The following is an 11528-nucleotide window of genomic DNA, read 5'->3' on the forward strand; positions in this document are numbered from 1 at the left end:
TTTAGGGGTGGGGAAAAATCCAAAATTCCCTTATAAATATTCTAACACCTCATCGCACACATTTCACTTCCCCACTCTCTACTCCTTAAAACTCCCCTGCTTCAGTTTTCCAACACCAAAAACAGAGTCTCCTCTGTTTTCCCTCTTTAACGATCTTTCAATGTCCTCCAAAACCCCGCTCCACCCAGATTCCACCCCCGCCGACAAGTCCAATGACGGCGGTTCTCCGCCGTCAGAGGATCGGTGCTCGGTGGAGGAGGTGGCTCTGGTGGTGCCGGAGACTGACGACCCATCTCTTCCAGTGATGACTTTCCGTTCATGGGTTTTGGGGCTGACTTCTTGTTGCATTCTTATTTTCCTCAACACTTTCTTCACTTACCGCTCTCAACCGCTCGCCATCTCCGCCATTCTTATGCAGATCTCTGTTCTCCCAATTGGCCGCTTCATGGCCTCCACTCTTCCAAACAGAGACTTCCATTTTCTTCACTGGAAGTTCAGTCTCAACCCTGGCCCTTTCAATATGAAGGAGCATGTTATTATCACCATTTTTGCTAACTGTGGCATCTCCTATGGCGGCGGCGACGCCTATTCCATCGGCGCCATTACTGTCATGAAGGCTTATTATAAACAAAGCTTGAGTTTCCTCTTGGCCCTTCTCATCGTCTTAACTACCCAAGTTTTAGGATATGGATGGGCTGGTATGCTCCGAAGGTACTTGGTCGATCCCGTTGAAATGTGGTGGCCTGCAAATTTGGCTCAGGTTTCTCTGTTTAGGTACGATTTCTTCATCTTTGTACAGATTTGAAGCTCGATCAAGTCTCTGTTAAATTGGTCGGTGGATAATGATATTATGCGCTAACTCTGGTTTGCTCTGTTTTTTGTACTTCCCCTGTTTTAGAGCTCTTCATGAGAGCGAGGACAAATCAAAAGGGATGACAAGGATGAAATTCTTCTTAATCGCCATGGGAGGAAGCTTTGTGTACTACGTTTTTCCAGGTTACTTGTTCCAAATTTTATCATTCTTCTCGTGGGTTTGTTGGGTTTGGCCTCACAGCATCACGGCTCAGCAAATTGGGTCGAGCCAAAGTGGGCTTGGACTTGGAGCTTTCACCTTCGATTGGGCCGGCATTTCAGCGTATCATGGAAGCCCGCTCGTGTCGCCATGGTTCTCGATTCTGAATGTGGGTGTAGGGTTTGTTATGTTCATTTATATCATCGTCCCTGTTTGTTACTGGAAGTTCAACACCTTCGATGCTCGGAAATTTCCCATCTTCTCAAATCAGCTCTTCACAAGAACCGGCCAGAAATACGACACGACCAAGATTTTGACGGCGGATTTTGATCTCAATGTTGCTGCTTATAATAGCTATGGGAAGCTCTATCTTAGCCCTCTTTTTGCTCTCTCCATTGGATCTGGTTTCGCCAGGTTCACTGCCACCCTCACCCATGTTGCTCTGTTCAATGGCCGGTATGCTCTGTTTTTTGTCTCTTTTCTCACTTTCCTTCTACTGCCAACATTATATTTGAATTTGGTTGAGTTCTTGAAGTGATGATTGTGTTGAAGATGGTTGGGAGACCGTCAACGTTGGCTAATTTAAGAAATGATCATAAGACTATAGGTGAGCTTAGGTTCAAGGTGGACAATATCATCATGCCTTTAACCTAGCCATGTTAATAGAATCTTCAAATGTCGAACAAAGAAGTTGTGAGCTTTGAATGTGTAGTCAAGAGTGACTCAAGTGTCGAATAAAGGGTGTGTCTCACAGGGGCTAATTTAGAGGTTTTTCTTTATAAAATGAGGTCTCCCCATGGTAAAGTTATGAGAGTTTATGCTTAACGTGATAATATCATATCATTTTGGAGATTAGATTCGTGATTCTTACCCATTGTTACTTTAATTTGTAGGGAGATATGGAAGCAAAGCAGGGCAGCAATCAAGAGTGCAAAATTAGACATCCATGCAAAGCTGATGCAAAGATACAAACAGGTGCCAGAATGGTGGTTCTTGATCTTACTGTTCGGAAGCATTGCACTGTCTCTTTTGATGTCGTTCGTGTGGAAAGAGGACGTGCAACTACCGTGGTGGGGGATGCTATTTGCCTTTGCCATGGCTTGGATTGTCACCCTCCCGATTGGGGTCATTCAAGCAACAACTAACCAGGTAACTTTCGTTAGGAATAACGACTCTCACAATAGTATGATGTTGTCTACTTGAGCATAAACTCTCATTACTTTGGTTTGAACTGTCCAAAAGGCTTCATACCAATGGAGACACGTATAAACTCATGATCGTTCCTTAAATTAGCCAACGTAGGACTCCCTCCCAACAATCCTCCCCTCCAAAAAAGTACACTATAGAGCCTTTCTTGAGGCTTATGAAGCCCTCAAACAACCTTCTCTTAATCGAGGCTCGACTCCTTTCTCTAGAGCCCTCGAATCCCTCCCAACAGTCCTCAACAATCCTTCCCTCAAACAAAGTACACTATAGAGCCTTCTCTGAGGCTTATGGAACTCTCGAACAGCCTTCTCTTAATCGAGGCTTGACTCCTTCCTCTAGAACCCTTGAACAAAATACACCCTTTGTTCGAGCCTTTCCTAATGCCTCCATAGAGCCCTCGAATAGCCTCCTCTTAATCGAGGCTCAACTCATTTCTCTGAAACCCTCGAACAAAGTACACCCTTTGTTCGACACATGAGTCACTTTTAACTACACCTTCGAGGCTAGCAATTTCTTTGTTCGACACTTGAGTATTTTATCAACATGGAGAAATTAAGGGCATGACTTTAATACCGTGTCAGGAATCACAGATCTCCACAATAGTACGATATTGTCCACTTCGAGCATAAGCTCTCCTGATTTTGTTTTGGGTTTTCTTGAACATATTCCAAAACAAAAGACTTACAAATCCATATGAAATCTTATGCAGCAACCCGGATATGATATCATAGCACAGTTCATCATTGGTTACATTCTTCCTGGCAAGCCAATTGCAAATCTACTCTTCAAGATCTATGGAAGGATCAGTACAGTTCATGCTCTATCTTTCTTATCTGATCTTAAACTTGGGCATTATATGAAAATCCCACCACGATGCATGTACACAGCCCAGTTAGTCGGGACTCTAGTCGCCGGGACGGTCAACCTAGGCGTTGCATGGTGGATGCTGGACAGTATAGAGAACATCTGCGACGTGGATGCACTCCACCCTGATAGCCCATGGACATGTCCAAAATACAGAGTAACATTTGATGCTTCAGTGATATGGGGACTAATCGGACCAAAGCGATTGTTTGGACCTGGTGGGTTGTACCGCAACCTGGTGTGGCTATTCCTCGTTGGAGCTGTTCTTCCGGTGCCCATTTGGGCATTGAGCAAAGCGTTCCCAGAAAAGAAATGGATTCCGCTGATAAACATACCGGTTATATCGTATGGCTTTGCAGGGATGCCACCGGCAACTCCTACGAACATAGCGAGCTGGCTCATAACTGGAACGGTTTTCAATTACTTTGTGTTCCAATACAAGAGGCGGTGGTGGCAGAAGTATAACTACGTGCTGTCGGCTGCGCTTGATGCTGGGACGGCTTTCATGGGCGTGCTGCTTTTCTTTGCAGTGCAGAATGAGGGGCATCACTTGAGGTGGTGGGGATCACAACCGGACCATTGCCCTTTGGCGAAGTGTCCCACTGCTCCTGGGATTGCTGTGAAAGGGTGTCCGGTGTTCTAGGAGCCACCAAACTGTTTGATGATGGGAGGAACCACGAAAATGGTAACAAATATTTTTGAGAGCTGAACACTGAGTGAGTTCTTCATATTCTTGTTGTTCTTTGGTTGTTTGTTCAAGTTTACGTGGTACTAGCAGTTTGATTGTGGTATTCTCTATAATCTATAGCCTAATAGAATGTAGCTCCGAGGGACAACCTGCCCATTATAACCCATAGGGAAGACGACACTATTGACAAAGGTAAGTGAAAGAAGGTTCATGAGTTTACTGTGTTCAATAAAAAATAAGAGACCCATAGCAAAGAATCGAGACTTGAACAATGGGACCTCACCATGTCACTGACCCAAGAGGGACTTGCTTTATGGTTGGATCATTTGGATCATAAACAAATTGTTCATTACAAAATTAATGGTATTTACGATTAAATATGTGATAATATTGACCTAGTTGTAATTATAAATAACTCACGAAAAATCAATTTGCAATTCTAAGTTTTGCAATTCTAAGTTTATAGTGAAGTGATTAATAATTGAAAATTAATTAATTAAAGAGTTTAGTTAATTAATATTATGACATTCGAGCTTATAATCGGTAGGTCCCTGAGATCTCTATGTTAGTTCACGACAACATGAGAAGATAAATTTAGTTGAAGGAAAAGAATTTGAAATGTTCAAATTAATATTTAATATATTTGATATGTTAAATACATGGGAGAAAATATATATTTAGTTTAAAGTATTCAAATTAATATTTTGGAAGAAAAAATTGGAGATCCCACATAGGTGGGAGAAGGTAACGAAACATTCTTTATAACGTGTGAAAACCTCTCATAGCAAACGCATTTTGAAATCCGTGAGGGGAAGCTCAAAAGGAAAAGTACAAAGAGGATAATATCTGCTAAAGGGGATCAAAAGGAAAAGTACAAAGAGGATAATATCTGCTAAAGGGGATTTGGGCTGTTATAAATAGTATTAGAGCCAAACATGGGACAGTGGGCTAGTGAGGATGTTGAGCATTGAAGGGCGGTGGATATCGAGTAGTGTGCCAGTGAGGATGCTGAGCACCGAAAGGGGGTGGACACTGGGGAAAAGTCCAAAGAGGACAATATCGGCTAATAGTGGACTTGGGCTGTTACAAATAGTATTAGAGCTAAACATCGGACAGTGGGCCAGTGAGGATGTTGAGCATTGAAGGGGGATGGACATCGGGCGGTGTGTCAACGAGGACGCTGAGCACCGAAAGGGGGTGGACACTGGGCAGTGTGCCAACGAGAATACTGGGCCCCGAAGGGGATGGATTGTGAGATCCCACATCGATTGGAGTGGGGAACGAAAGTATTCTTTCTAAGGGTGTGGAAACCTCTCCGTAGCATACACGTTTTTAAAAACCTTTAGAGGAAGTTCGAAAGAAAAAACCCAAAAGAAACAATATATGCTAGCGATCGGTTATTACAACAAACATTTATTGTATTTTGATACATTAAATATTAAAATAAAATTATGTACACAAAATTTGAATGGATACTGAGCCTTGAAGGACGTTGAGCACTGAAGGGAGGTGGACATCAGACGGTGTGCTAGCGAGGATGATGACCCCGAATGGGGCGAATTGTGAGATCCCATATCGATTGGAGAGTGGAACGAGTGTCAACGCGGATGTTGGGCCCCAGAGGGGGTCGATTGTGAGACCCCACATCAGTTGGATAGGAAACTTCTTTCGTTCTAACACACATTTTAACAACCTCGAGAGAAAACCCAAAAGGGAAAGTCAATATTGTTGGATGATGGAAGTCCCACATCGACTAATTTAGGGAATGATCATGGGTTTATAAGTGAGGAAAACTAACTCCATTGGCATGAGGCCTTTTGGGGAAGCCCAAAGCAAAGCCATGAGAGCTTATGCTCAAAGTGGACAATATCATACTATTGTGGAGAGTCGTGTTTGTCTAACAAATATAACCTAGGAGTGAGCCGTAAAGGAATTGTCAAAAGTGGCTTCGAGAGAGTCGAAGATGGTAGAAAAGGATTGGAATCTATCAGACCCGAGCCAGATCTACGAGTCTCGAAAAGATTAAAAAATATCAAAATCGGGCCGAATCAGGTAAGAGGCAAGGCGAGGTATGTTCTGATAGTCATTTTATTTTTAAAAGAAAACATTAGAAAAAGTCCAAAATGAAAGTAAAACCGAATTGACGACGGTATCACAATGTTCTCAGAGCCAGAGCACTCCAAATCGAATTCACGACGGTATCACAATCGCAGTTCATACTTCAGCTTCTCTTTCCAGCAATTCGGCGGGCGCGACGCTCCGAATATGTCTACCAGTTCACATTACAGTAGCTGCAACTCTCGTCGGTAAATGAGGTTTCGCCTTTTTCTCTTTTTATGCTTTACTTTGTTGCAATTTTCCTCGTTCTTGCTTTTCCTTGCCAATTTTACATCTGCCTCGTATTCTAGTTTGCTAATATGCCAATTTCCCCACGATTTTGGGTAAAAATTCGTTGGTTTGTGAGGATCAAAGGTGAGGTACTTTTAGATGCTTTGTTTGTTTGGGGAATTTGTTTCGATTTTTTCCTTGGAAAAAAGATGTGGTCAACAGATTAGATCATTGGAAGTTGAATGATGGTTCTATGAATATCCCAACTGGGAGTTTCCGTGGTAATAGGGGTTGGCGTCTTAGATGGGACTTGGGAGTTCAGTTCTAGGTTTGGGTCTAAGCCTCCAAGTGGAATGTTTCTGAATGCTGGATCATTAAAAACTCTAATCCTCTGCTGGAGTTGATATTAGTTATCAAACTTGGAGATCTCTAAACTAGGCATTTAGACTTTAAAAATGCCTAGCCCAAAATTCATTGCTAGCACATATTGTCCGCTTTGGCCTGTTACATGTCGCCGTCAGCCTCATGGTTTTTAAAACGCCTCTAATAGGGAGAGGTTTCCACACCCTTATAAAGAATGCTTCGTTCACCTCTTCAATTGATGTGGTATCTCACAATCCACCCCCTTTAGGGCATAATGTCCTCACTGACACAGTGCCTGGTGTCTACCCCTTCGAGGCTCAACGTTCTCACTGGCACACCAGGCTTAGCGTCCTCGCTAGCACACCGCCTGGTGTCTGGCTCTGATACCATTTGTAACAACCTAAGCCTATGACTAGCAAATATTGTCCTCTTTGAGCTTTCCCTTACATACTTCCCTTCATGATTTTAAGATGCGTTTTAAAAACCTTGAGGGAAGACCGAAAGGGAAAGCCCAATGAAGACAATATCGTTAGCGGTGGGCTTCGGTCGTTACACAAGACAAGGATAAAATATATATAATACAAATGTACTACAAGAGATTAAAAGAACTACTTGACCATTAGTGGTCTCACAGATTTGATTCGTGAATATTTGTAAAGACCAATGATTAGGTTTTTTGTTCAACAAAACCACTTCCCTTTCTTCCAATTCTATGTGATTACCCCTTCGAAAGTTACTACATATTATTTTCAATGGGCAAATCTGTATTTCCCTTCAAGGACTCTGGTATGTTTATCTATTTCAGTAATTCTTGAAGTTCCATGTTTGAGAAAAGTTAGGTCTTGATAACTTGAAATGCACGTGTATATTTCTTTGTTCAACTCCCTCCACACACCAGGCACATTTCACATTCCAGCCTTCGATGATTTGTTTGTATGCGTATCTATGATTCAATTATTTGTCACCTGGACTGATGATGGTGCCTGTTCATTTCGGCTACTGTAAACGTGCAAAACAACAGAAATTCAATTCTGAAGCACGTAAAGATCAGAGGACCTACAACACAGTTGTTGATGAAGGATGAGAATGTAATGGAGAAACTAACTCACCATCTGTGTTCATCAACAGGTTCAAGTTCTGACGAAATAGTGATCGGGTGATTGGATTGGTTAAGAAATTCGATAGAGTCGATGCCTGTCAGGTAATTAGTCCATGGTCACCCCATCATCTCATCTTTATATTTTTATATCACTTGTCATGTCAGGATCTTGTAGATTCCTTCCTAATTATCATATCCTATTAAGTTCAGTATATATATTTGTTGAAATAAAGACATTTCTTAACGTTGGATGTTGTGTTGAGCCGAGCAGGTTACTGAAACGGCGGATTTCCAGGAAGACCTAACTCTGGACAGTTTGGACTTGGACAGGGTGGATGTAATGGCCCAGGCCCACCGCTAGCCGATATTGTCCTCTTTGGACTTTCCCTTTTGGGCTTCCCCTCAAGGTTTATAAAACGCGTCTGCTAGTGAGAGGTTCCACACCCTTATAAAGGGTGTTTCGTTCTCTTCCCCAACCGATGTGGGATCTCACAATCCACCTCATTTAGGGCCCAGCGAGTCTGCCCCCATTCAGGGCCCAACGTTCTCGCTGGTACTCGTTCCTTTCTCTAATTGATGTGGGACCATCGCTAAATCCACTCTTTCCCAACCGATGTGGGATCTCACAATCCACCCCCATTCAGGGCTCAATGTCCTCATGGGCACTCGTTCCTTTCTCCAATTGATGTGGGATCACCACTAAATCCATCCCCTTCAGGGCCCAGCGTCCTCGCTGACACTCGTTTCTTTCTCCAATTGATGTGGGACCACCATCAAATCTACCCCCCTTCGGGGCCAGCACCCTTATTGCACACCGCCTCGTGTCTACCTCCTTTTGGGGAACAACCTCCTCGTTGGCACATCACCCGATTTCTGGCTCTAATTCCATTTGTAACAGCCCAGGCCGGGCTTTCCCTTTCGGACTTTCCCTCAAGGTTTCTAAAATGCGTTTGCTAGGGAGAGGCTTCCACACCCTTATAAAGGTTGTTTCGTTCTCCTCCCCAACCGATGTAGGATCTCACTGTGGAGCTTGGAGCTTGTAATGGCTTTTGAACAAGATTTCTCCATTGAAATACCAGATGAAAATGCCTATAAGCTTACTTGCTGTGCCGATGTACAGGAGGACTCGATTCAGTCGACACTTCTGCCATATATGGTATGAAATAAATTGCTGTATTACATAAACATATCTGTGTTTATACACTAACAATACATATTTCTGCAAGCTCCATTTATCATTTTAACTACAAACCAACTCATCGTTGTGACTTCAGCGCCATCTACATGAGCCGTATATTATGGTCTACCATAAGGTCTGTTGATCACCAATTCCCTTATTTTTACAAGCTTGTAGGGGTTGAGATGTTTGGTGCTGCAACCTGAGGATACCAGAAGTATACATGCGGATGCCTCCTCCAAACGACGATAATTGCAGCTGTTTGCGACCTGCAAAATGAGCAGGTCGACAGCGTATGTTCTTTGGTGTGCGAAGAATCTTGATGGAACAGACCTTTTCAAAGCTCTGTGTTGCATGAAACCGGGATGGAATATCAATAATGAAGTCTCCAAATTCATCTGTGATTCCACGTACCCAATCAGAAGATTTGCTGTTTTTTCTAGAGTTGTGGCACCTCACACCCACCATGGCACCTGCAGTGATTGATATTCATCAGAAAGGTAAAAACCAAGCTTGATCTCATAGTTTTTCTTAAAGGCTAGCTGCAATTATAGTACCTTTTACAGGCCATGCATGAACTCGAGGTTCATCACCATGCAAACAAGCTTCACAAAGAAGAGAGCCTGTGACCAAAACTGTGGACAGTCTCTCCTCGCCATATCCTGCTGTCTGCCTCCATTCGTCTCGACTCAACAGATCGGATAACGGGGTCTCACGTTCCACAGATTCGACTACCGTCGGAAATCCATAGGCAAAAAGGAGGAAGAAGAAGAAGAAGAAGAAACAATGGTAGAAGCTGCAAACTCTGGTCAGCATCTTCTTTCTTTAGGCTTTAGGAAACTAATATGATCACACAAATCAATCTGACACCATATTAGATGCATATTCCTTGGGTTATATAATCTTTTTAGAACGAGACATCTTCCATTTTCTCGACACGTTGAAGTTACCGAAATACCCTTTCTGGGTTTGACATTGGTTACTTTATGTGTTGGATTTTGACCATCTTCCCCTCTTAGGGGTAGGCTTTTACCAGATGAAAAAGATGGGTTCTATTTTATGTGAATTTGACCAGAAGGCTGCTCCATTAAGATAGTATTTGATTCATACATCTTTGACCCACTTGGTAGTGTTATTGGTAGGAAAACAATATTGGGAAAAGGGAAGATTGGGGAAGGGGCAAAAGGGTCTTTTCAGTCATATGTTCATGAAGAAGTTGGGAATTGGATGGGGAAGTTGATAAAGTAGGTCAATATCCTTTATAGTTTGTCTCTAGAGAGCAAAATTGTGAAGTTGGTGAACAAAGGTTTAAGACAAAGATATATGGTGGAAGAGCACACACAAGGTTCCCTACCCACATCCAAAATTTCAAAGCTACTTCAACTACATGATATATATATATATATATATAGACGCTTGGGGGCTTTTTGATTGTTCTAAAAATGAAAGAAAACATTTAAAATACCCAACCACAGGAAGGCATAGTCTAGGGCCACGAATGCCTCAACCCGTCCAAAAAACAAGTAGACAAACGTAGCTTCATGTGTCCTTAGCCCAACATTCAGCCCGAAGCCCATGACACCTCTGCGAAACCTGTATTGCATGCTAGTACGTTCGAATGATTCTTATAATTATTACTTTTTAGAATTGGTTACTTATTTGAATGATGGGTGTCTTTTTGAACTGGTTTTACAATATGATAGGAACTCCAAAATTCTCAAAATTTCTTTGGTAGGTCATAGTTGAAGCAAAATTAAGGTTAGTATTAAAATTGAGAAGAAAACTAACAAACGTGCATTGAACGGGCATGAAACAGAGATCTAATGTGTCTCCACGCACGCTTGACTTGCGCACCACCACGCAGGGGTAGGTATACACTTCGAGTTTGGTAGACACAACTTACCCTCAAAATTATGTGGAGACAACACATGGCACGTGTGGAGTTGTGAGACATCATTCGAGTTGAACGCAGTTCGTCGGGTTGGACTGTCGGTTGAGTGCAGATTGGCGGTTTGAACTTGGACCTGGATGACGTGCCTCCATTGGCGAAATGACGGCTGCTCCAGTCGTTCATTAACATGTGTCCAGGGCCGACTAACACGTGCTTCCTACTCGGCTGGGCGACGCATGTTTGACAGCCAACGTGACCTGCGCAAAAATTTTCCAGATTATGATGAATTTGCACATTTCAACCTATTTTCGTAACATTTTTATAAATATTTGCTCATAACTTGGATCATATTTGCCCATAACTTGGATCATATTTGCTCATAACTTGGATCAACACGATTTTCACCGAAGTTGTAAATATCTAATCCATCTTTACGAACATATTTTTCTCGTAATTTATTTCCAATCACAACAACCAATTATTGAGTCGAAAGTTGATCTAAAATTGTTAAACTTACAATCTTGCAAATTCTTGACGTTCCCCGAAACACCGCCTTCCCGTCAGAATCAACTTTGACTTCTTTAAAAAAAAAAAAAACTTGTGTGAAATCCCTCCAATATGAACATACTAAAAATTTAGATATTAATTTAAAAAAAAAAAAAAAGTTTTGAATTCGATGAAAACGAAATAAAGAACTCAAAACGCTTACTTTCGAGTTTTCCTCGATTCTTGATGGAATTGAGTGATTCAAAAGCCCATGATAGTTACTCTCAACCTATTGAGCAAGTCTTCTAAAGAAACTCCGACAAAATTTCGACTCTAAATGACTGTTTGGATCGGATTTTGACTTTCTCTCGAGAACCATAAACCTCCATTTCATTTTATCTAATTAGGACTAAT

At 42.1% G+C, this 11528-nt stretch overlaps 1 protein-coding gene and 2 long non-coding RNA genes across 4 annotated transcripts; all 3 read left to right on the top strand.

Annotated features, from left to right (window-relative positions):
* Positions 1-160: 160 nt before the first annotated feature.
* On the top strand, positions 161-3918 carry LOC111802353 (oligopeptide transporter 3-like). Its single transcript, XM_023686683.1, has 4 exons — positions 161-774; positions 899-1468; positions 1906-2161; positions 2928-3918. The coding sequence occupies exons 1-4, from the start codon at positions 161-163 to the stop codon at positions 3723-3725; spliced, it is 2238 nt and encodes a 745-aa protein (XP_023542451.1). The 3' UTR covers positions 3726-3918.
* A 1936-nt stretch (positions 3919-5854) lies between these two features.
* On the top strand, positions 5855-8296 carry LOC111801440. Of its 2 annotated transcripts, none has more exons than XR_002816138.1 (3): positions 5855-6085; positions 7483-7662; positions 7832-8296. It is a non-coding gene; the product is annotated as an uncharacterized LOC111801440 (long non-coding RNA). The 2 variants fall into 2 exon arrangements; XR_002816137.1 differs by having other exon boundaries at positions 5865-6085; positions 7590-7662.
* Positions 8297-8495: 199 nt separating this feature from the next.
* On the top strand, positions 8496-9846 carry LOC111801439. Its single transcript, XR_002816136.1, has 3 exons — positions 8496-8716; positions 8908-9237; positions 9304-9846. It is a non-coding gene; the product is annotated as an uncharacterized LOC111801439 (long non-coding RNA).
* The last annotated feature ends 1682 nt before the right edge of the window (positions 9847-11528 follow it).

This window comes from Cucurbita pepo, chromosome LG09, assembly GCF_002806865.2.
Source record: "Cucurbita pepo subsp. pepo cultivar mu-cu-16 chromosome LG09, ASM280686v2, whole genome shotgun sequence".
NCBI lineage: Eukaryota > Viridiplantae > Streptophyta > Magnoliopsida > Cucurbitales > Cucurbitaceae > Cucurbita > Cucurbita pepo.

What these genes read in the sequence shown, in the direction of transcription:
- LOC111802353 (XM_023686683.1), top strand. Translation starts at nt 161, where the DNA reads ATGTCCTCCAAAACCCCGCTCCACCCAGATTCCACCCCCGCCGACAAG. An exon ending in GCTCAGGTTTCTCTGTTTAG is followed by an intron (nt 775 to 898) that starts GTACGATTTCTT and finishes CCCCTGTTTTAG; the next exon opens with AGCTCTTCATGAGAGCGAGG. An exon ending in GTTGCTCTGTTCAATGGCCG is followed by an intron (nt 1,469 to 1,905) that starts GTATGCTCTGTT and finishes TTTAATTTGTAG; the next exon opens with GGAGATATGGAAGCAAAGCA.